Source organism: Cervus elaphus, chromosome 1 (genome assembly GCF_910594005.1).
Source record: "Cervus elaphus chromosome 1, mCerEla1.1, whole genome shotgun sequence".
Classification (NCBI taxonomy): domain Eukaryota; kingdom Metazoa; phylum Chordata; class Mammalia; order Artiodactyla; family Cervidae; genus Cervus; species Cervus elaphus.
The window spans coordinates 10,496,638-10,518,064 of NC_057815.1; the positions used below are offsets into that span (position 1 = coordinate 10,496,638).

General features: G+C 40.6%; 1 protein-coding gene across 1 annotated transcript in view; it reads left to right on the top strand.

Moving 5' to 3' along the window:
• The window catches only part of LOC122683181 (cyclin-Y-like protein 1), a 37,661-nt gene extending 20,442 nt beyond the window's left edge, over positions 1 to 17,219 (top strand). The window contains exons 5-10 of the mRNA XM_043886819.1: positions 3,421 to 3,456; positions 5,596 to 5,647; positions 6,492 to 6,614; positions 10,489 to 10,649; positions 13,864 to 14,026; positions 15,148 to 17,219. Of these exons, the coding sequence (XP_043742754.1) occupies positions 3,421 to 3,456; positions 5,596 to 5,647; positions 6,492 to 6,614; positions 10,489 to 10,649; positions 13,864 to 14,026; positions 15,148 to 15,261 (649 nt within the window). The 3' untranslated portion in view covers positions 15,262 to 17,219. The remainder of the gene's footprint in view (positions 1 to 3,420; positions 3,457 to 5,595; positions 5,648 to 6,491; positions 6,615 to 10,488; positions 10,650 to 13,863; positions 14,027 to 15,147) is intronic.
• Positions 17,220 to 21,427: the final 4,208 nt, after the last annotated feature.

The window sequence follows — 21,427 nt, forward strand, 5'->3', positions numbered from 1 at the left end:
ACTTTCTAACACCATACACAAAAATAAACTCAAAATGGATTAAAGATCTAAATGTAAGACCAGAAACTATAAAACTCCTAGAGGAGAACATAGGCAAAACACTCTCCGACATAAATCACAGCAAGATCCTCTATGACCCACCTCCCAGAATATTGGAAATAAAAGCAAAAATAAACAAATGGGACCTAATGAAACTTAAAAGCTTTTGCACAACAAAGGAAACTATAAGTAAGGTGAAAAGACAGCCCTCAGATTGGGAGAAAATAATAGCAAATGAAGAAACAGACAAAGGATTAATCTCAAAAATATACAAGCAACTCTTGAAGCTCAATTCCAGAAAAATAAATGACCCAATCAAAAAATGGGCCAAAGAACTAAACAGACATTTCTCCAAAGAAGACATACAGATGGCTAACAAACACATGAAAAGATGCTCAACATCACTCATTATCAGAGAAATGCAAATCAAAACCACAATGAGGTACCATTACACGCCAGTCAGGATGGCTGCTATCCAAAAGTCTACAAGCAATAAATGCTGGAGAGGGTGTGGAGAAAAGGGAACCCTCTTACACTGTTGGTGGGAATGCAAACTAGTACAGCCGCTATGGAAAACAGTGTGGAGATTTCTTAAAAAACTGGAAATGGAACTGCCATATGACCCAGCAATCCCACTTCTGGGCATACACACTGAGGAAACCAGATCTGAAAGAGACACGTGCACCCCAATGTTCATCACAGCACTGTTTATAATAGCCAGGACATGGAAGCAACCTAGATGCCCATCAGCAGATGAATGGATAAGGAAGCTGTGGTACATATACACCATGGAATATTACTCAGCCGTTAAAAAGAATTCATTTGAATCAGTTCTAATGAGATGGATGAAACTGGAGCCCCTTATACAGAGTGAAGTGAGCCAGAAAGATAAAGACCATTACAGCATACTAACACATATATATGGAATTTAGAAAGATGGTAACGACAACCCTATATGCAAAAACAGAAAAAGAGACACAGAAGTACAGAACAGACTTTTGAACTCTCTGGGAGAAGGTGAGGGTGGGATGTTTCGAAAGAACAGCATGTATATTATCTATGGTGAAACAGGTCACCAGCCCAGGTGGGATGCATGAGACAAAGTGCTCGGGCCTGGTGCACTGGGAAGACCCAGAGGAATCGGGTGGAGAGGGAGGTGGGAGGGGGGGATCGGGATGGGGAATACGTGTAAATCTATTGCTGATTCATATCAATGTATGACAAAACCCACTGAAAAAATAAATAAAATTTAAAAAAAATATATTAGTATCCTTATCATTAATTTTACTTTTCTGTCTTAAAAGTATAATTAGCTTATAAATTTAATTTAATTTTTAATGTGCAAGGCTTTTTATTTTTTAGCTATTTAAATGATCAGTAACTTCTAACTTTAATTAAAAACAACCAGTTCACAATCATAATAATGTAACTTTCTTATAATATTAGTTTCGGTCAAATCGTATTTCAACAAAAACTGAGCCCCATTGCTCTTTAAAGTCCTGAGTTTTGGCACTTCTCTCGTAATCACTGAATGTTTTTATTCAGCCAAGACTCTAAATCTGTGGGTTAAAAACTACTCTCACTGTGGCTAGACTCACAGCTTCTTTTGAATTCAAAAGAGCCTGATGTTCCAGTATATAATTCAGAAGTAGTTTTAAAGATTAACCTTGCTCAGACAAGTAGGTTTCATGCTTTTTATTCTCAACCTAGTCTTAGTGTTTGGAAATAAAGTAAATTTTTTTCTCATTAAGTTTTAAAAATGACCATTCACATTCATTATTGATGAAATAAAGGTTTACTGAGAAAATTAATAGGGCAAATTGGCTTTTAGGAATGATCTTGAAAAATACGATGGGATTAGTTTTCATTTGGGGTAGGTGAGCCTTATTAGAATCACTTGTGCAACTTTTTCAAGATGTATGTCTCTGAACACATACATGAATTCCACCTTTCCTCCCTGCCCTCAAGACACAGTCTGTGGGTCTATCTGCCTCTCTGTCCCTGTGTCTCTTTCTCTCACACACACACCCCTTTTGACAAGCTGAGGAATGATGTGTGAGGCATGATTTCATAGACAAAAGCATCCTGAGAGATTCTGATCTTAACCCTGACTCATTCATTCCTAGACTTGGCTGCACGTTGCAGTCACCTGGGGAGCTTTAAATACAATCCTGTTGCCCAGGTCGTACCTAATGCAGTTAAATCAGAACATTTTGAAGCAGAAGCCAGGCAGTGTTTAAAGCGTCCCGGGTAATCCAGTGTGCAGCTGACCTTGGGAACCACTCTCTGCTTTGAGGGTAGGAGAAAGAGAACTACTTCTGATAACTGGTGGGACGTTGAGTAAGTCAATTTTAAGCCTTGATTCTCTTATTTGTAAAATGGGTTAAGTATCATATTAGGTTCAGTTGCCCTTTTTATCGTGTAACTTTTAATTCTGTGACTTTAAAATCAATTTGAAGAAACTTTGAAGCACTATAGAAGTATCCATCTTTGATGCTAACAGTGTTACAGGCCTTTCTGCAAATGCTAAGATTCTATAGAGGAGTTACAAAATTCAGATTTGCCTTCTCTCTATTATTTTGAGTTTCATTTTAGATACTGAGAACAAAGGGAAGCAAATAACTTAACCAGAGAACCCCTTAATTGCCTAATACACAGCATCTGTGAATAACTTAGGGCTATAGTAGTGTAAAAACTATCTGAGGACTTGTACCTGTTGGTTAGTTAATACTTTATTTAAAATAATGTGGAAATACCTGTCATTAATAGTGTACTGTGTTGTATTGTGCTGCCTTATTAGCAGTGCTTATTTCAGGATAACTAGGCCTATCATCAATTTTGTGACTATAAAATTTTGCTATTAAATTTTCTAATAATTATGTGTGAAAGTGATTTTAAATCCATTTTATTTGATATGGAGCACTTGTATTACTTACTTTTAGAGAAATAATGGAAAATAGATGTGTTAGGGGGACTACCGAACGGAATCAACTGAAATGCAGTGCCTAACAAAAAGCCACACGCACAAAATCTGTATGGCTTAAATTTAACCATGTGGATAGATGATGTAACTTGTATGGGATGAAAGATTCTGTGCATAGAAGGACAAATGACCGGGGAAATATGTAAGAATTTATATATTATAATAATCAACCCAAACATGTCTTCTAAGAGCACATCTATATTTTGGGTCTCCTAATTTTGCTAAAAGCCAAAGAACCTAAAACATGGGGGATACCACCTATGGGTACTGCTCTGAATTAGGGGGTGTGGGGGCCACCGGGCATCTGGATGGTCTTACCTCTCTACCAACCCTTTAAAATGTCTTCAGGCCTAATGTGATAAAAACCAATTATTACAATATTTTTTTTTCCTCCACAGGGTGAGCTTAGAAATATATAACCACATAAAAAACAGGTGAGCTCTTTTAAAACCTGTCTTGTTATTCCAGCTAATTAATTTACACAGTATCAAGTTTAGTGTTAATAACAATGGACAGTATTAGAGTAAGCTTTTACTGTTAGGAGTCCTTTCATTACAGTATTGAAGTGAATCATTTATTTTTATTTTGAGACTCTTAATTCTTTAAGTTTTATGTGGTTTACATGGATATTTACTGTATTAGAAATTGAAATTTAAAATTTAAAAAATTAAATCCACTGTATGTGAAAACAGGCTTTCCTCAGCACTGCTGAAGTTCTGAGCCGGATGAGGCTTTGGCGTGGGGTGCCACCCTGTGTGCCGCAGAGTGTTTAGCAGCACCCCGGCCTCTGCTCTGTAGGTGCAAGTAAGGTGTTCTGCTTCTCTCCACATTAGGACAGGAACACTGTCTCCTGAGGGATGAGATCACCATCTGACTGGGGACCCCAGTGTTTAACATAAGTCATTTTTTTAATGAAAAATAACCATTTTCCACAACAAAATAGTGGAGAGGATAGTATCTCATTAATAGGAGACAGTTGATTCTCATGTCAACATTGTCTTCAGTCATTTGCTTTGAAGAAGCAATATGAAGATCCAGCTACATGCAGACATATAGTTGGGAAAAGGTGAATTTTTAAAGCCTTGAGATAATTGGACATATTCTTTGATACTGTCCCCAAAATCCACATGTGCCAGTTTATTAAATTAGTTAAGATGGAGTTCCAAGTCATTATCAGTGAACTTGAGGTAGATACTATGTTAAATTAATGCCCATTGATCTGTCATGCATACTGAGTGGATCTTTTTATCTGTACATGATTTTATATTATACATTGTCATTTGCAAAGTATTGGTTCACATGTCTTCAGACAGTGTCAAAAACTCACTCTTGTTAGTATCACTACCAGTCTTATCAGGAAAGTCTTTAAGTATTGATAAATCAAGCTCACCATAAATAACACACTGGAAGGTACAAATTTTCCAAAAATCCTAATATTTTTAGCTTGATGGTTTGAATTTTATCATTGGCAACAAATAGTTTAGAGTTTTCTTTGAAGTGACAGGCTCACTTTGTTCATTTTTGAAAAAATGACTGTCAATTGGCGTTTCATGAAAAAAGTGGTTTAAATATGATGTTCTAGGGGGAAGAAAGTGACTTGGTTACCAGTAAGTTACAAATGCTCTTCCTTAGCACAGCCATATTTCAGTCCATACAAGCGCTTAATGCATACTTTCCGCTTACTCAGAATATGAAGAAGAAGAGTAAAGGTTTAAGAACACTTAATTTTTACTCTTTCATCATGGATGTTCTTAAGTGAAGCAGATTTTTTACATTCATTTGGCCAGGAATAAGTGAATGACTTCTAATTTAGTTTCATACCACTGCCTTGATTCACACTCAGAAATGAGCAATTTTACCCACTTTTGCTTTTATACAATCATAGTTAAGTGTCAAACAGGGTAAAGGCAGGTGATGTCTTGGTATTCTTATAAAACACGTTTTGACCTCTTGGACTTACAGGATTTCTGAAGAGGGGCCAGGGGAGATTCCTATAGAGGCCTATAGACCACATTTGCAGAACTACTGTTTAAATGGGCACAGTGTAGTAGTGTGGTGGAATTTAAAAGAAAAAGCCTGGTCTCTCTTAAAAGACAATTAAAATTTTTAACTCAAACTATTTAAAAGAGACAAGAAGAAATAAACAATAAGAATATAATATGAAGAACAAAAGCGGGGTGGAGACAAGAAAAAATCATGAATCTCATATTTACATTCATTGAAGTTAGAAGACTTTATTGCCTACTACTACCACTTTATAAAATGTTCTTGTATATTCCATTGTGAGGTTAGTGAAGTGGAAATGTATTGGTCTACGAACATTGCCTGTTAGAAGGGGTCTGTGTGGGTAAAGGCAGCTCTGGCTGGTTATAGAAGAGATTTCATGCAACTTGGTGTGCTGAGTATAAAATAGGTCAGAAAACCTTTCTAAGGGCAGAATCCAGGAGAATATGTAAAACTGTTTGCTTTATTAAGGTTAAGCTTCCTCTACTCCTCTCTCTACTTTTAGCAGATATTTTACTAAGCTAGTAACTCCTGAATTAATTTTTAAAATACACATTCTTATTTTATAGACATTCTAATAGGTCCTTGGACATTTTTGATGAGAGATCACATCCACTCACAGTAAGTGTCACTTTTATTGAAGGTGTATTTTTCTCTTATTACAGTTGTGTTTATTTCATGCTGATTTGCTTTGAAATTAATTACTAGAAGAAAATTATTGCCTCCAGCTCAAAGCCAAGATTGTCTTCCTTTAAGTCTTCTTCCCCCACCCCATATTATGTCAAGTAATTTTACCAAAAGCATGTTGTGTCAGGGGTGTGACTGATAAGAACCAAGTTACGCTTTGTATGACGAATGAGCAGGTAAGTAAACATACACAAGCAACAGAAAATGTAGGTTTTTAAAGGATGATTTTCCATAGCGTCACACAATATAAACATTTCCTAACACATATGTAAGACCTCTAAGGAGAAAATTTAAAAACTGTTTAAATTTTAAACTAATTAAAATGACAGGGTTTAAAAACTCACTTCTTCAGGTGCTCAGTAGACACATGTGACTGGTGACCGCTGTGTAAGAGAGCACACTCTTAGAGCCTCTGGTTACAGGACACTGGAAAGGTGTTTTCATAGTTGACTGCAGAAAAGTCTGATGACGTACAATGATCAGCAAGACTTTGAGCCTAAAAATAGTTTGCATTTGGTTAGAATTCTTTGGGGAAGAAGGTGAAAATACATTTTCTGAGGTTGTGCTTGCATTTTTCTTTAATGAATGGTAGTGAGTATTGAATCACTATGGTACTTTAGGATCCAATTGTTTATATTTAAAAGACTACAAGATATGTCACCTAGTCAAAATTATTTTAAGTAGCACGTGGGCCCACGTGTGAAGATTGCTATCTTGAGGGTACTTTTAAGTATTTTTCTTCAGTGGATACTTAACACTGTGTTTTTTCTTCTTTCAGCGAGAAAGGGTTCCGGAGGAGTACTTTCAGCATGATCCTGAACCCAAATACATCTACAGATTTGTGTATGCTCTCTTCAGTGCCGCCCAGCTGGCTACTATTAAATGTGCAATAGTGACTTTGGTAATATATTTTTCTCTTAATAGAAGCATCTCTAGAAATTTTTTTCTTGTACAGAAGGTATGGGCCTGTTTTTCAAATGAAAGTAGGTTCCTGAAATGATCATCAGAACTTTATTAAAGAGAAATGTATCAAAAGGAATGAAAACATACAGATTTGAGCTTTAGTAATCATCATGATTTAAAATGTTGCCACTGCTTTTCTCATCACAAAACAATTGATGTTAAAGGCAGCAGGAGAGACTTCTGGTTTCTCCTTCCACACCTCAGGATGCATGCACACACAGGGCACACAGGCGCACACCGGCAAAGTGTGCTGGGTGGTAGGATGGAGGCGATCACTGAACTTCCTGGCCCACGGCAGGTGTAGATTCAGTGTGTTTCTGAGTCTCAGGCTGTGTTGCCTAGGCAGTGTGATGTGTGTCTTGATTGAGACTGACTGCCTTCACCTCCCTGACCTTGGACGACAGTGTTAACCATCTCTACTGTCCCCTGGTGCCGGCGTGTGAAGGTACCCAGGACTGGGGTGTCAGCAGTGCTTGGAAAGGCTTTACTCAGGTTAGCCTGCCGAGCTCCAGCTATGTGAGGACCTTTCTGTCATCCATACTGAATTCCTGTGGTAAGATTTCATCATTTGACTAATACATCATATTCAGCTGAGAGGTCGTTGGGATTGCCTAACTCCTCCCTATAGCAAACCCATAGGGGAAGGTCAGCTGCATGGTCTGGAGGGAGGGCCTGCGTCCACCGCTGCCCGCGCCCCTGCAGGCAGAGTGTAGGAGAGGAGGCTTCCCCTCAGTGGGCCCGGGTCAGACGCAGGCCTTTTCTTGGAGCTGCGAGCCAGGTACAGGGCTCAGTTGGCATGTGCTTGAGAGAGGCGGGAGTGGCGCTGGCACGTGGAGAGCTGGGAAATGCAGGCAGGAGAGGGTGTGTGGGTTGGAAGAGGGGCATTTCTTTGTAGACAAGTTAAGCCCGATGGACCTGTGAGACAGCAGAGTGACAGTGTCTAGCAGTCATTTGACTGTATGGGATTGGAGCCCGAAGCTGAGCAAGAGGCAGGGAATTACGTGTAGCTGTTCAAATGCAGAGAAAGTACATTAAATAAAAGTTGAGGAGAAGATAGATCTGTGGGGACTGTCAGCACTCACAGGACACATCCCCAGAGGAGTGGCCGGAGTGGTAGGAAACCCAGGACAGAATCAGAAGAGCTGCCAGGAGAGCTTGAAGAAGGAGAGCATGGTGCACGTGCTGAGTGCTGCCAAGGAACTCCTTAGGGCATACATGGGCACCAGATGCCTGCCCGTGTCACGGTTCTAAGTGCTGGGCATAGAGGAGAGTTCTTGCCTTTCTGAGGTAAGTATAGCAGACATAAGGGTTTTGTTTTTCTCTAGTTTTTATGGAGTATGGTTCATTTACAGTGTGTGTAAGTATCGGGTGTACCACAGAGTGTAAGACTTTTTAAAATGGGTATTTTTAAAAAGATGACTGTTTGAAGTAGTAGTGAAAGCTAGAAAGAGAAAGCAAGGTAAAGGGATGGAGAGATTCGAGGGGCTTCCCTGGTGGCTCAGACAGGAAGCAGTCTGCCTGCAGTGCAGGAGACTTGGGTTCCATCCCTGGTTTGGGAAGATCCCCTGGAGAAGGGAGTGGCAACCCACTGCAGTATTCTTGCCTGGAGAATTCCCCATGGACAGAGGAGCCAGACGGGTCCATGGGGTCACAGAGTCAGACACGACTGAGCGACTTAACACATGCACGCTAGAAAGACCAGGAAGAGCCTCTTTACAGAGGTGAGATCTGAACCAGGACCTGGCTGGACTGAGGAAGATGAGGGGCCTGAGAGCACAGGCAGGGGGCAGAGCACGAGGCGCAGACAGGAGCGGGTTCTGTGCTGAGGGGTCAGCAGGGTGCCGCTGTGATCAGAGTAGGGAATGAGGGAAGGCACAGGCAATGAGGGCACAGAAGGACGATGGCATCTCACCCAGGGCCTCGTGACTAGCAGGCCACAGAAGTGACCTGTTTGATGGGAGAGCCCTGGCAGATGTTGAGCAGGCCCGTGAAGTGCACTTAATCTGAGAGGCTCTCCTGGCTGCTCTGGGGAGAACAGACTGTGGTTGGCTTTCAGTGGAAGCAGAGAAGTTAGGAGGCAATGGCAGTGATAGAAGCCAGAAGTGACGGACAGAAGAGCAGAGCCGGCAGGTGACCAGTGAAAGTGGAGATAAGAATTCCCAACAGATGGTAGTGAGATAACTCAAGTGGAGGTCTTTGGTCCCGGCAGCCAGGCGTGTGGCAGTGTCTCTCAGCTCTGAGGGCAGGCCTGGGGAGTGGGGCGCTGTGATGAAGAGTGCTGGCTGTTTGTCATGAAGGCAGCAGTGACCATGCCTCAGTAGTTTCAGGGGGGCAGTGGCGGCCAGGGGCAGACTAGATGGGCTAAGGAGAGGATGGGTCATGAGGAGCCAGTGTCAGAACATTTCCTGAAGGAAGTGTTCTAAGGGGTGGTGACGGATGGGCTGAGAACATGTAAGAAAACATTGGAGAAAATCTCTGACAGAGAGGGGGTTGTTCAAGAAGAGATGAATTGTGGGAACAGTGTTCTGCAGAAATGAGAGGTGGGACTGACTTCATTCATAGAAGAGTTAGCTTCAGGGAAAAGAAAGAAGTGTAACTTCCACTGAGACAGGAGGGCAAGTGGTGTAAATGAGACCAGGTTTGCCTTTATAAAGTGAAGCTGAGAGGAAGCTGAGGGACTGCCCCTAAGGCTGAACTGCCTCTGTCAGTGCCATAATACAGCAGAGGGGCGGACCCTGCGGGAGACTCGTTCTTGGAGAGTACTGGCGCGTGTGGAGTTCTCTGGGGAGTGGGGTGCAGAAGTTCACTAAGAGTATATAATCTCAGTAACCGTGTTTGAAACACAATTGAGTTTGGAGAGCTTTGGCAGATCGGAGCTGTCAGTCTGATAACGGGACATTTTTCTTTTTGTCAAATGGCATATATTTTCTTCTGCAGAGGTAACACCATCACAACTTATGTCTTTAGTCTTTACTCAGCTGTTAACTTGGTCTGGTTCTTTATAGAATAGCCATTTGACACATATAAAAGAAGCCATGAAGTCATCTCACAAACTACCTGGCAGATTTAGAGGAGCCCCAGGGATTCAGACATCGGCAGCTCTTAACCACCTTAGAACCAAACAAATTGACTAAGTTGCAGAATATGTAAGACCAGTGAGTTATGAAATAATGGAGATGTGAAAAATCGGGGTGTGAACAAAGAGCTCTTTGTGCGTGAATCTTCCCTGAAGAGGCCCTGAGTGTAAAGCACAGCTGCTCCGTGCTGCCTGCCCTGTGGGGCGCAGCAAGGAGGCTCCTTGACCTGGGAGGCTCCTTGACCACCAGTTATTATCTTCAAGTTCACCCTCTGAAGAGAAGATAAAGAAATGCTCAGTCTTACCAGAGTTTTACATACTCAAGCTTTATGTAAAATTGCCACGTACCCACCACCAGTATGGTAGGTACATTGCACACGGTAGGCACTCAAGCATTTACTGAACGGTTGAATCAATGCTGGGCCATACGTGCTGCCTTTTACAAGTGGGAAGGTAATAACACAATGCCTGTCTTTAGAATGCTGAGATGTCCTTTCATTCCTGCGACCAAAATTGGGTTGGAAATTCACATGGGCAGAGTAGAAATACCAGACTGACAGAAATATTTGCCTTACAACTGTGACCTGGCCTTTGGCCTTGGCTGGCCAAGCAAAAGTCTCTGTAGAACCAAAGAATAAAAGATATGTTAAAAACAGATGAAACCTATCATTCCTAACAATTCTATGACAGCTTTTAAACTGAACTAAAATCAAAGGTCAGTCCTCTACTTTTGCAGGTTTACTTAGAAAGGCTTTTAACTTATGCTGAGATCGACCTTTGCCCCACTAACTGGAAAAGAATTGTTTTGGGAGCCATTCTTCTTGCCTCCAAGATTTGGGACGATAAGGCTATTTCGGACTACTGCCAGATCCTAAAGGACATTACACTTGAGGACATGTGAGTTTGTAAGGTTACGGTGAACTGTCTAACCATTTTCCAATACCTTATTTGCTCCCATAAAGTTTACAGCTTAAGAAATGTTACATTTTAAGAAATGTTACATTGTGCAGAGAGCTGAATTAGGTATGAATATAAAATTAGACTTCTTTCTGTCTAGCTGTAGTATAACCATTTGTATTTCCCATCATTAATTAGTTAAATCTTGGTGTGTTACTGTTGTAATATTCTGCTTGATAAATTGAAATTACTTTTCTGGTCGTTTTTGCCATTTTACAAGCTCACTACCAGAACAACATGATGCAGTAAATAACTTCACGTCTTTCTTAAAGCTGTCTACCAGGTCCAGTCTGTTTTTAAGAGACACATGTCTGGCCTTGGAAGTTAAGTGGTCACTGCTGAGATCTTAGCACCTCCAGACTACTGAGGTTATAACTTCAACTTGAGTCACACATTGTATGTTTGTTTTTGCAGGTCTTTTCTTTTGTAATCTGAGGTTGTCTCTAAGGTTCTGTTGTTACGGAAACCATGATGTACAGATGACCAAATAGAAAGGTTTCAGATCTCTGTGTTCTGTCTCCTCCACTGTCAGGAGTGTTCCCCATGTTTAGAAGTAGGTCTGCTGAGTTAGGAAACTCCTTTGTCTCAGATAGCCCAGGAAGTGTCAGTGGGGCCTCACCCGGGGCACTCAGCAACCACAGTGGTACTTGGTGGGGCCTCGAGTTAACTTGGGGGGTTCCTCACAGATGGCATGCTCCCATGGGCGTGAAACATCAGGCTTGCTGTCTGGCTGCAGGGAAGGGCCTCGAGGGTGGGAGGCAGCAGGAACCAGAGAGGTATTTGCAGCAGACTCTAGAAGTGCTCACTTGACAGGAAAAATGTCCTTGTGGGTGGCATTTAGGAAAACGTAAAGGGGCACCTCTTTATTATACTGAACAGCAGAGGACGATCAAGGTCATGGCAGGCAGTGGCAAGAGTTTGTTCCCTTTGCCCCTGACTCTTAATTCAGATTTACCAAAGTGCATATTTACAACTGAAGCAAAGAAGCTTGTGACTAAGAGAAGGGACCAGTGATTGTTGGTAGCTGTCAAAGTGGCTTTTGGTGAAAATGTCCACTTTGATGATAGAAAGTGTCATGGTGATATTGCTGGTAGCCACCTTAGTGTTACGGCAGATAATTCGAGATAAGTAGAAGTACTTTTGGAATTTGTAGAAACTAAGGTGACGTTGAGCACCACTATCATCCATCTTTAAACTGGTTCCTTGAAGGAAGGAAAATGTGTAATCATAAACACCAGGTCTGCCATGATGGCAGCTGAAATTTTCTCAGAACCTGCAGCTAAGCTGACGGGGGCTCTGGGTCCAGTTACAGCATCAGAGAACATGCAGGGAAGTGTGTGGATGTTCATAGATGTGAGCCCAATAGCACTGATGGCAGTGTCTAGCTACAGGAAGAAGCTAATTGTAAACAGCCCTTTTCTGTGTACAACAGAATCACCAGGAGCTATGTTCGTAATAGGTTGCTTTTGTTTATGATCTTTGGAAACTGGAAAGCATTACAGCCAAGTGTTCAAGTCACATTTGTCTCATCCCCCTGCTGTTGGCTGCTATTTGTAATGGTCTCATTTTGAGTCTAAATTGAAAAATTGGCATCTATCAGCTTTTCCTTAAAAGTTTTCTAACATTCATGTATCTTGTTTGAATATATTGAGCAGCTGCTGTTCAGAAAATTTGCTGCACCTATAAATGGCATGCTCTTCAGTCATCTAGTCATTTAAAAAAAAAAAAAAAACGCAGAAGCGTATTCTGTAGTTCTAATGCCTTTTTCTTCAGTAAGTAAAGCTCTGTTAATAGACATGTTAATCCTATGAAGTACTGTATTTCCACACAATTAAAATGTATTAGTGGAAGAGAATATAAAAGGGATAGTGAAGTGCATTTATTCCCATAATAAATTAAGTCCTCATTAGCTGATTATCAAAACATTATCTGTTTTACATTTCTATAGACTTATGGCCATATGAACAGGAAATTAATTTTGGAGGTAGGTTCAGTTAGGTTTAAAGTTCAGCAAATGAGAAACCTCATTTCTGCTCACACTCTGCTCTCCATGCAGGAGAACATCAAACATTTGATGACTTACCAATGGATAAAATATTAACACTTTAAAACCAGGAAACAAATATTTTGAAAAATAAGTCACTTTCATTTGTCTGGGTATTTATCATTTGTATATAATTAACTCTTTAAAGTGATTGCTGTGAAAGTGGTAAGACTTACTCTGATTTTATTTACTTAAACATTAGACAAGCTAATGACTGTGTATGGTCCCACAGGAAAGACCTGCTCCCAGGACCCTACTTTCCCACTTCATTGAATTCGCCCCCTGCGTGCCTATGCACCTTCTGTCCTAGTCAGGGCCGGCGGACAGAGCGCAGGGGGAACTGCTCCATCGGGGTCATTGCTCAGGTGCATTTAGTCTAGCCAAGACGTCTCCCCTTAATCCTACTGCCTCCCATAGCTTGAAAAGTGTATCCCATCCTGTCCCAGGAACACCTTCTGGTCCTACTGGGATTAAGAGGAACAGAAACTTGCATTCTGCCCTTTGCCACAGTCCCCTGCACTGGAGCGGGGGGAGGGGATTCCCTTTCGCATCGCGTGTAGCTTATTTATTTATTTATCTGAGATGAATCCTTGTTGCCTCAAGAGTCTTCTCCCCTCAGAGATAATAGCAGTGGCTCTCCATGGCCCCATTTGTTGCCGTGGTGATGTGCCTACTCCTTTTGTTGGCGTGTCTCTACTTCAATAAGCCCCTTCCTGTTATCTGTGGGAATGTCTGCAAGTTCTCCAGAGCTAGTAAACAGCACACATCATTCCTGTCATCTGATGACTGTAGCGGGGCCGTGTGAGCGAGCGTGGAGCATGAATGCGCAGCTGCACTGATGGAACTCTGAGGAATGAGCCCCCGAGTCAGCAGCATGGGTGCATAAGAGGGCCGTAACCTCCCCCCCTTGTCCCAAACTCCAAGTGCCAGGACGCAGGAAGAACCACCAAGAGCTGTCCCTTGTTTGAACATGAGTGTATTAATCCAGCTGGGGAGCCGTTATTTGTTTCCAAGCTGTATTTAGAGCTGTTGTGGCACAGAATGGGGTTTCTGAAGATAGCCCAGTTGACTAAAATTGTCCTATGTTGGTTTTGTCTTCTCCTCCCCCAGGAATGAGGCGGAACTGCACTTTGTGGACCTCCTCCAGTTTCATCTTAAGGTTTCCACCAGTGTTTATGCCAGATACTACTTTGACCTTTTCTCCTTAGCAGATGACGACAACCTGAGTTTTCCAATTGCTCCTTTTAGCACAGAAAGAGCACAGAGCCTAGAGGTAAGACTGGGGATTCACTAACTGGGTTTTCTGTCAGCCACCAAAGCCAGCGTCTGTGGCTGACTTACACTCTGCAGTGACTGACAGTTTGCAGAGCTTATTAACCCATTGGCATCTTATTCCCTGTGTCTTTTATGGGTTAGACAGAGATATCACATTATTTTTTTAAAAAAATTACAGATATCTTTTATGTAACCATAATTCAGAATATTTTAAATCAGATTTAATTGTTCTTAATGGTTTTCCATTTGAACCTCCACACTTACATATAACCATACAGGAATAATTCTTATAATTGTGTCCCTAATCATATGTACATTGATAATTACTTACCATTCTTAACTGCCTGAGCTTGTAGTGTGTGTTTGTGTATCACAGTTCAGCCCCATGAGTTTATTAGACCAGAAGCATCAGGGGCTAACCTGTGAGACCTATACTTGGAAATTAGAATGTGGGTTCAGAAACTGGATGTAGAAAGTAGGTGGGTTTTTAATGGAAGTGGTAACATACATGGGATGAAGGAATTTGTAGTAGTGATTTGAAGAGTAATTTGAAGTAGTTTGTGATTTCTGGTGGGTATACAGCAAAATTTACAACTGAAATGAATACATATAAAGTTGACACTTTTTCTGGTACCTTGGTACTTTAGAAATAAGACATTTTTCTACAATAATTTACATGCATGTGAAATAGCACCTTGTAGTGCTTCATCACTAGACCTTTCTTGCCTTCAACACACACCTACCCTCATTAAAATGTTCGTAGTGTAGTAAATAATGAAGACTGAATAGAAGTTGAATAGCTGGGTAAACACTGATTTTGCTCAGGTGTGTTCATTATGCTTAAGGACCTAGTATGTAGGTAACATCATATTGCTGTTAGATGGGGCCTATTTTGGGAACCCAGTTTTTAAATATGTTCCTCCCTGCCCCAGCAATCTCATCATAGCCCTTGAAGAATATTATCTTAGGGAATCAGCAGTGTAGATATGAGCTATCCAAAGTAGCAGCAACTGTCAACCTAAATGAATGCAGATGTGTGGCTTATCAATGCTGCTTTCTTTAAGGTTGGAACTTTTTTCCCCCAATTATACTTATGTTCTATCTGATTGACTTTCTTAGGCCATCTCCAGACTGTGTGAAGACAAATACAAAGTGGGCAGAGTTGCTGTGAGAAGGTCTTTCAGCGCTGATCATTTCATTGGTATTCAGCGCTCCAATGCCATCCTCTCATGAACAGAGAGAGGTGAGGGGTTGTAACATCATGAACCCCTCGTAACAAGGACTGGAGAAATACCACCTCTCCTGCTCAGAAACCAGCAAAGTTAGTATTTCACCCAGAAGAAAGACACTGAATTCAAGAGACTTGCAGACAGCAAAGGTTATGGTCATAGGAAAAAACTGGACCTTGTCAAGACAACACACTCTTCTGTCCTTTTTAATGTAAACAGAGTTACAAAAACCACTCCAAAGCTAAAAGCTCCCAACCCACCCACAGATATTTGCTTACTGTGTAGGCCGATAACTGTGAACTATGTGAGGTTTTTTTAATAGTTTAAATTTTTAGACTTTAAAGACACTAACTGTATAACTTTTACTTTTTCCTATTTTTCTCACCCATATTGCTGCATATTCCTTTAGAATCAGTGCAGTATTGCCGTTCAAACACGGGACTCCTGACAACTCATATAGCCACTTAGGAACAGACTGCTGTAGCACTGTTAGGTTTTGAAGGATTCTTCCTCCCTATTTCATTGAAGCTGCTAGTCATTTTTGGCAATCAGTTTAAACCAAAAAGCTGCTGAATAACACTTGTCATTCAGTTTTTTTGCAAGCACTACTTATTAGCATATTAGCATGTTTGGGATCATAAGCAGAGAAAGTATGTTGTTACCTGCTTCTATTGGGTCCCTGCTGCGTTTCTTGTTAACTCTAATGGTGCTTCTCATTTTCTGATGATTTTCCTCTTTGTTAAATACTTGTATTAAAGGATATTTTCATAATTGCAGCCAACCTGTTAGTCCAGGAATAAGCAGATAGTGAAATAGAAGGTGTCCCAAAAGTCTTGGTGCAATTTTAAGCTTTAATACAGTGTGCTTGGACACTCCAGGACACTGCCGTGGAAGTATAAATGCTACAGACGCAAAATGTGACTTGAAAGTTTACTTGAATTTCTTCTAAACTCATTTGGTTTTGTAAATCTTAGATGTTAAGCTTTTAATTTGAATTTTTTGTTTCAGTCCCTCTTGAAGATGGCAAACAATAGGCTAAAACAAAAGATTAAAATTAAGAGCTTAATGTTTAAAATTTACAAAACTAAATGAGTTTAGAAGAAATTCAAGTAAACTCTCAGGTGATGTTTTGTAAGTTTGTAGCATTTATATTTCTACAAGTATCAAAGCTTCAAATTGCACAAAGACTTCAGGAGGATATCTTGTATCTTTATAGACCTGGCCTCCTCTTTTTAAAATAGTCCTTTGCCTGGCTGGGCTGTTGATCTGCTTGAGCCCGGAAGTTTCTTTTTTATAGGTTTGGTAAAGGAATTACGAACAATAGCATTAGTTATCGATAATAAACTGAAAGGAACTGGACCCTAGTAGTAGTGACAGGGAAGTAAGCGACATGAAACAGCTTTTCTGTTCTGCGTGTTAACCTGGCTGTAGGTGTGTCAGTTCAAGTTGTTACTTGAGGAAAGATAAATCTTAGGAACCCTTACCTCAGGCTTTTTAAAACACAGGGTACCACTTAGCCACCAGGAAGCCCATTAAAAGACAGGGAGGTCCAGTAATCAGTCTTTTAGGAAATTGGTAATGATGTCACCTAAATGTGAAACATTAAAAAAAAAAAGTGTTCTCAACTATGTAAAATCTTTCTCCTACCTTCTCAAACATAATCCTAGGAATTTTGCCTGTAAACAAAGCATTTCTGGGCTATAAATACTTTCTCTCTTTATAGCAAGGCTTCACATTATATTGAGTGCCACAGGTTCCATCATTTTTAAAGGACAGAGACATAAACGATAAATAATGGATATAAAATATTACAGTCTACCACCTCAAAAAATGTTGTTTATGGAGCTTGGAGATTCAAGTATCGATTGCAGTTTTATTTTGAAAAGGATGCTACAACTTGTGTGGTTTTTCTTCCTCATGTTTATATTAAAAGAAAAGAATAAAAGTATTTTAATTAAAATACGTGGCTGTTGTGCACCTTCTCACTGCTCACGTAACATCACGGCTCTGCTTAGCGCAAATGTTCTCAATCCGCTCTGATAGGCAGGCCTGAAAGCATTTTCCGACTACCCATTCAAAAGTTTCTTTGACCGTTGCCTTTAGTTAAGAGGCATTTATTTCTTCGGCTTATGTTCTTTTCAACCAGAAGATAATTTAGTACACTTAAAATCACTGGCTGTGGTGCTCAGTGGCATAGTGCATTAGATGGCACTTTGGAATTGTGTGTTATTGTACCAACAGGGGAAAAAAGCACATTGGAAGATAAAAGGTAAAACACAGAAAGGAGTTACAGAAATACTGTTGAATCAGAACATGAGTTACTTGAGGATTTCAAGCCACTGAACAGGAAAGAAAATGGAATAAGAGGAAGTAGAACTGAGGTTGTTGTAAAGAGGGTGATGTTAAACAAGCCATGTGATGTACCAGATCACCATCAGGTTTCTCTAAGACCCTAGTCACTGCACTCGCGCAATATTCCATCACTCCTGATAGTATTGTTGTGTCTTCATCCACCTTAATTCACTACCTAAGGTCAGATCTTTTAACTTTGTTCTTGGTAAGTTGTTGATTAGGAGAAATAATCTGAATTAGTGCAGAAGGAGAGAAAAAACTATGACAAATCACTAAGATAGTTTGTACCATGTAATAATATGCCAGTTACTAAGCAGAAATGCTGTCACATCTTGAGTGGTCAAAGGTTAAAAAAAAGTGGGGGGTAGGAACACTGCTTGGACACGACTGTAGTTTGAAGACAAGTTAGAATCACTAAACATTGCTCTTTCAGTGTTAATTCTAGAGACAATTACAGCCATTTTGATAAATGGAAAACTTAAAGATTCTCATAAGTACTATAGGGCATGAAAACTAGTTCCTAGTAGGGGCAATAGGGTAGTGTTGAGATTTTATACCTAGGAAGAGTTTATTCCCTAAAGTACTAAGACTATAAAAGAATACCTCAACTCAAATTTATTTTCATTTTTAGTTTTTGGAATATACTGACGGTGCAATTTTAACTGGAATACTGTGAACTGAACTTTATAAGGACAAGACAAAGGTTTCAAATCTATGTATGAACCAAATGAAATTGTCATTTTTCTACATTAAATTCACGTGGTTCACCCTAAGACAACTTAGGGCCCAGTGTTTCTGAGAAGTTTTTTCCATTCTGTATCAGATTCTATCATGACCCTATTCTATCACATCTAAAGTACCCTGTATGCCCATTATTGAAATTCAACCTTACAAAGTCCTGGTTTTATAACAACTCATGTTTCATTTGTTAGTTTTCCCATTTTATAAGATATACCATTACTTGATTTTTTAAAAGTGCTGATGAAGTCAGTATTTACTGGAAACTCATTCACTCTATATTTCAGGTTATGCAGTGTTTTGGGAAGTGTTTCCATACAGCATGTAGGTTACCTGAACTCTTTGATCACACAAGCCTTCTACCACGTGTAGAGTGACTAGGACTGTTCCTCGCCCAGAAGCCGTGGTCTGTGAGTTCAGAGCTACTAGGTAAAGCACCTGATGGCTGGCAGAGCCTCTCTCAGGCAAGCGCTAGTTTCTGTGCAGAATCTGTCGATTATCCCTAGCATCTACCAAGGATTAGATCACCTAAGATCTCAACTGTTGGCTACTTATCACCCTGGCCGGCCTGACACTGCCAGCAAAAATAAAATCCAGGAGCCCTTCAGCAAAGTCTGGTCCCTTGTACACAGGTGCAGTCTGGTTTCGGAGGCAATTTAGTCTATTTTAAATGGGTTTGGCAGATGAGAGAACAATTTAATGTGAAACAAATTTTAAGAATACCAGTTTGTGGTTTAGGGAACTCTAGGATGCAGAAAGAACTAGGAAAGTGAAACAGAAATTAAGAGGAATCCAGAGTCAAATGAAAAGTGGTTAACATTCTTTAAAAAAGGCCCAGGTATGCAAAACAGAAAAAGAGACACAGAAATACAGAACAGACTTTTGAACTCTGTGGGAGAATGTGAGGGTGGGATGTTTCAAAAGAACAGCATGTATACTATCTATGGTGAAACAGATCACCAGCCCAGGTGGGATGCATGAGACAAGTGCTCGGGCCTGGTGCACTGGGAAGACCCAGAGGAGTCGGGTGGAGAGGGAGGTGGGAGGGGGGATCGGGATGGGGAATAAGTGTAAATCTATGGCTGATTCATATCAATGTATGACAAAACCCACTGAAATGTTGTGAAGTAATTAGCCTCCAACTAATAAAAAAATTAAAAAAAAAAAAAAAAAGAAATTACCAAACAAACAACACGTCATTTCTGTTTTTTCAAAAATACAGGAATAACATTGGTGCAAGATAAACTGCTAAGTTAGAAGCATAAAATGGATACAGGAAAGTAATCTTCATAAAAAAAAAAAAAAAAAAAAAGGCCCAGGTAAATGTGAAGGGAGCTAGTAATTTGAATATTAGAAAAATTCAGCGACAGCCTCAGAACCTAAGGTACTCAAGAATGTGTCCATATCTACTCAGATTGTTCTGACTTTTTCTTAAAACATCTATTCCTTCATCCTAGCATTCTCATTTCCAACCTTTACTTCTGGCTCCCCAGACGGTGGCCCTGTATTCCCACAGTTCCCTGTGGGAACTGACCCTTCCAAGGGCAAAGGTTGAGTGTTCGGTCACCTCCCACTGGCCTCTCTCAGGATCATCTCAGCTTCACCCTCTGATTTTCTGCTAGTGCCAAATGTGGCAGTGCTTGATGCTGGTTACTACTGTGATCCACTTCCAAAGCCTTAGCAGGTTCCAGGAAGTACAGGATTTATATGGCTCACAGGCTAACTGGTCCCTGTGATCCCCTTTAATCAACTGCTTGGGCCCTCCTCAAGGTGCTTGTTCCCCATCTGCTGCACTCAGTCCCCTGACCTGCCCACAATTCTAGACGTATCACCTCAGGCTAAGCAGCAACCCCACGTGCAGACTCCACAACTTGTTTCACCTGGCGTTAGGAACAGATGCCTCACTCTTAAGGTAACCCCTCTCATCCAACGGAGGCAATTCCATCCCAAGGCTTAAAATCAAACTGCTATATCCACCCCCATCCCCTCCAGAACCTCACCAGTTTATTCCCTTCTGCTTCAAAATTGCATTCATCTTCCCAACATGAGGATAGGGCAGTTTGACCTTGCTTGGTCCTTTACATGTCCCAGTATTTCACAAGATGTGGTCTCTAGACCATCTTGCCTCTCATGGGCTGAAAACTTGTAAGAAATGAGGGGAATCCTGGAACAGATAAAGAAACATTAGTAGAAAGTCTGGTGAGATCCAAATGAAGTCTGGAGGTTAATAGTAATATGATAATCTTGACTTCAGTTTAACAAAAGTGCTATGATAATATGTTAATATTAGGGCAAGATGTATATATTTTTGCAACTTCTGTGTAAACCTAAAATAATTCTAAAAGTTTAAACAAGCAAACAAAACAAAAAGAACCACTTCCTGGGCCCTAGACTAAACGAATCTCAGTTCCTGGAGCGAAGCCAGGAAATCTACATTTCTAATAGGAACCCCCAATGATTCTTACACAGACACAAACTTGAAAACTAGTCTTTCAATTCTCTCCCATCCCATGCCTGAATGGCTGCTTCCTCCTCATTTTATTGATACTTACCTTAACCTGGTTTAATCCTTCAGGTCCTCTCAACTCTAAAATATAAATACTATCATTATCGCCCTTTCACAGATGAGAAAGTGCTAAGATGAGAGTACTAAAAGGTTAAGCCATCTGTCTAGGATCAAGCAGCCCATGATTGATGGAGCTGGAATCTGAGTCCCTCGTCAGTCTAGCTCCCAAATCTATGCATAGAACGCTTATACTGCCTCTCCTTCTGCTGGATGTGACCAATTAAAGAGCTGTGCAACTAAGCCACTAAAAATGCATTATGACCTACTTCTCTAGCCACCCAAGTCTAACAGGCCCCTTTTCTACTGGTGGGGAATAAGCAATGTCTTAGAAAGCATCAGGAAGATGTGTCAACTATGGAGACCTGTATGGGGAAGGCACAGTGGCTCTTCTACCAGGATCCAGCTCAGCTGCTGTATTTTCTATTCTCTCAAATGCCCTAATGTGTACCAGTCTAACAATGCTCATCTTACTTTGACACTACATTCTCTCAGGTTTGCTAAGCATCTGTCCATA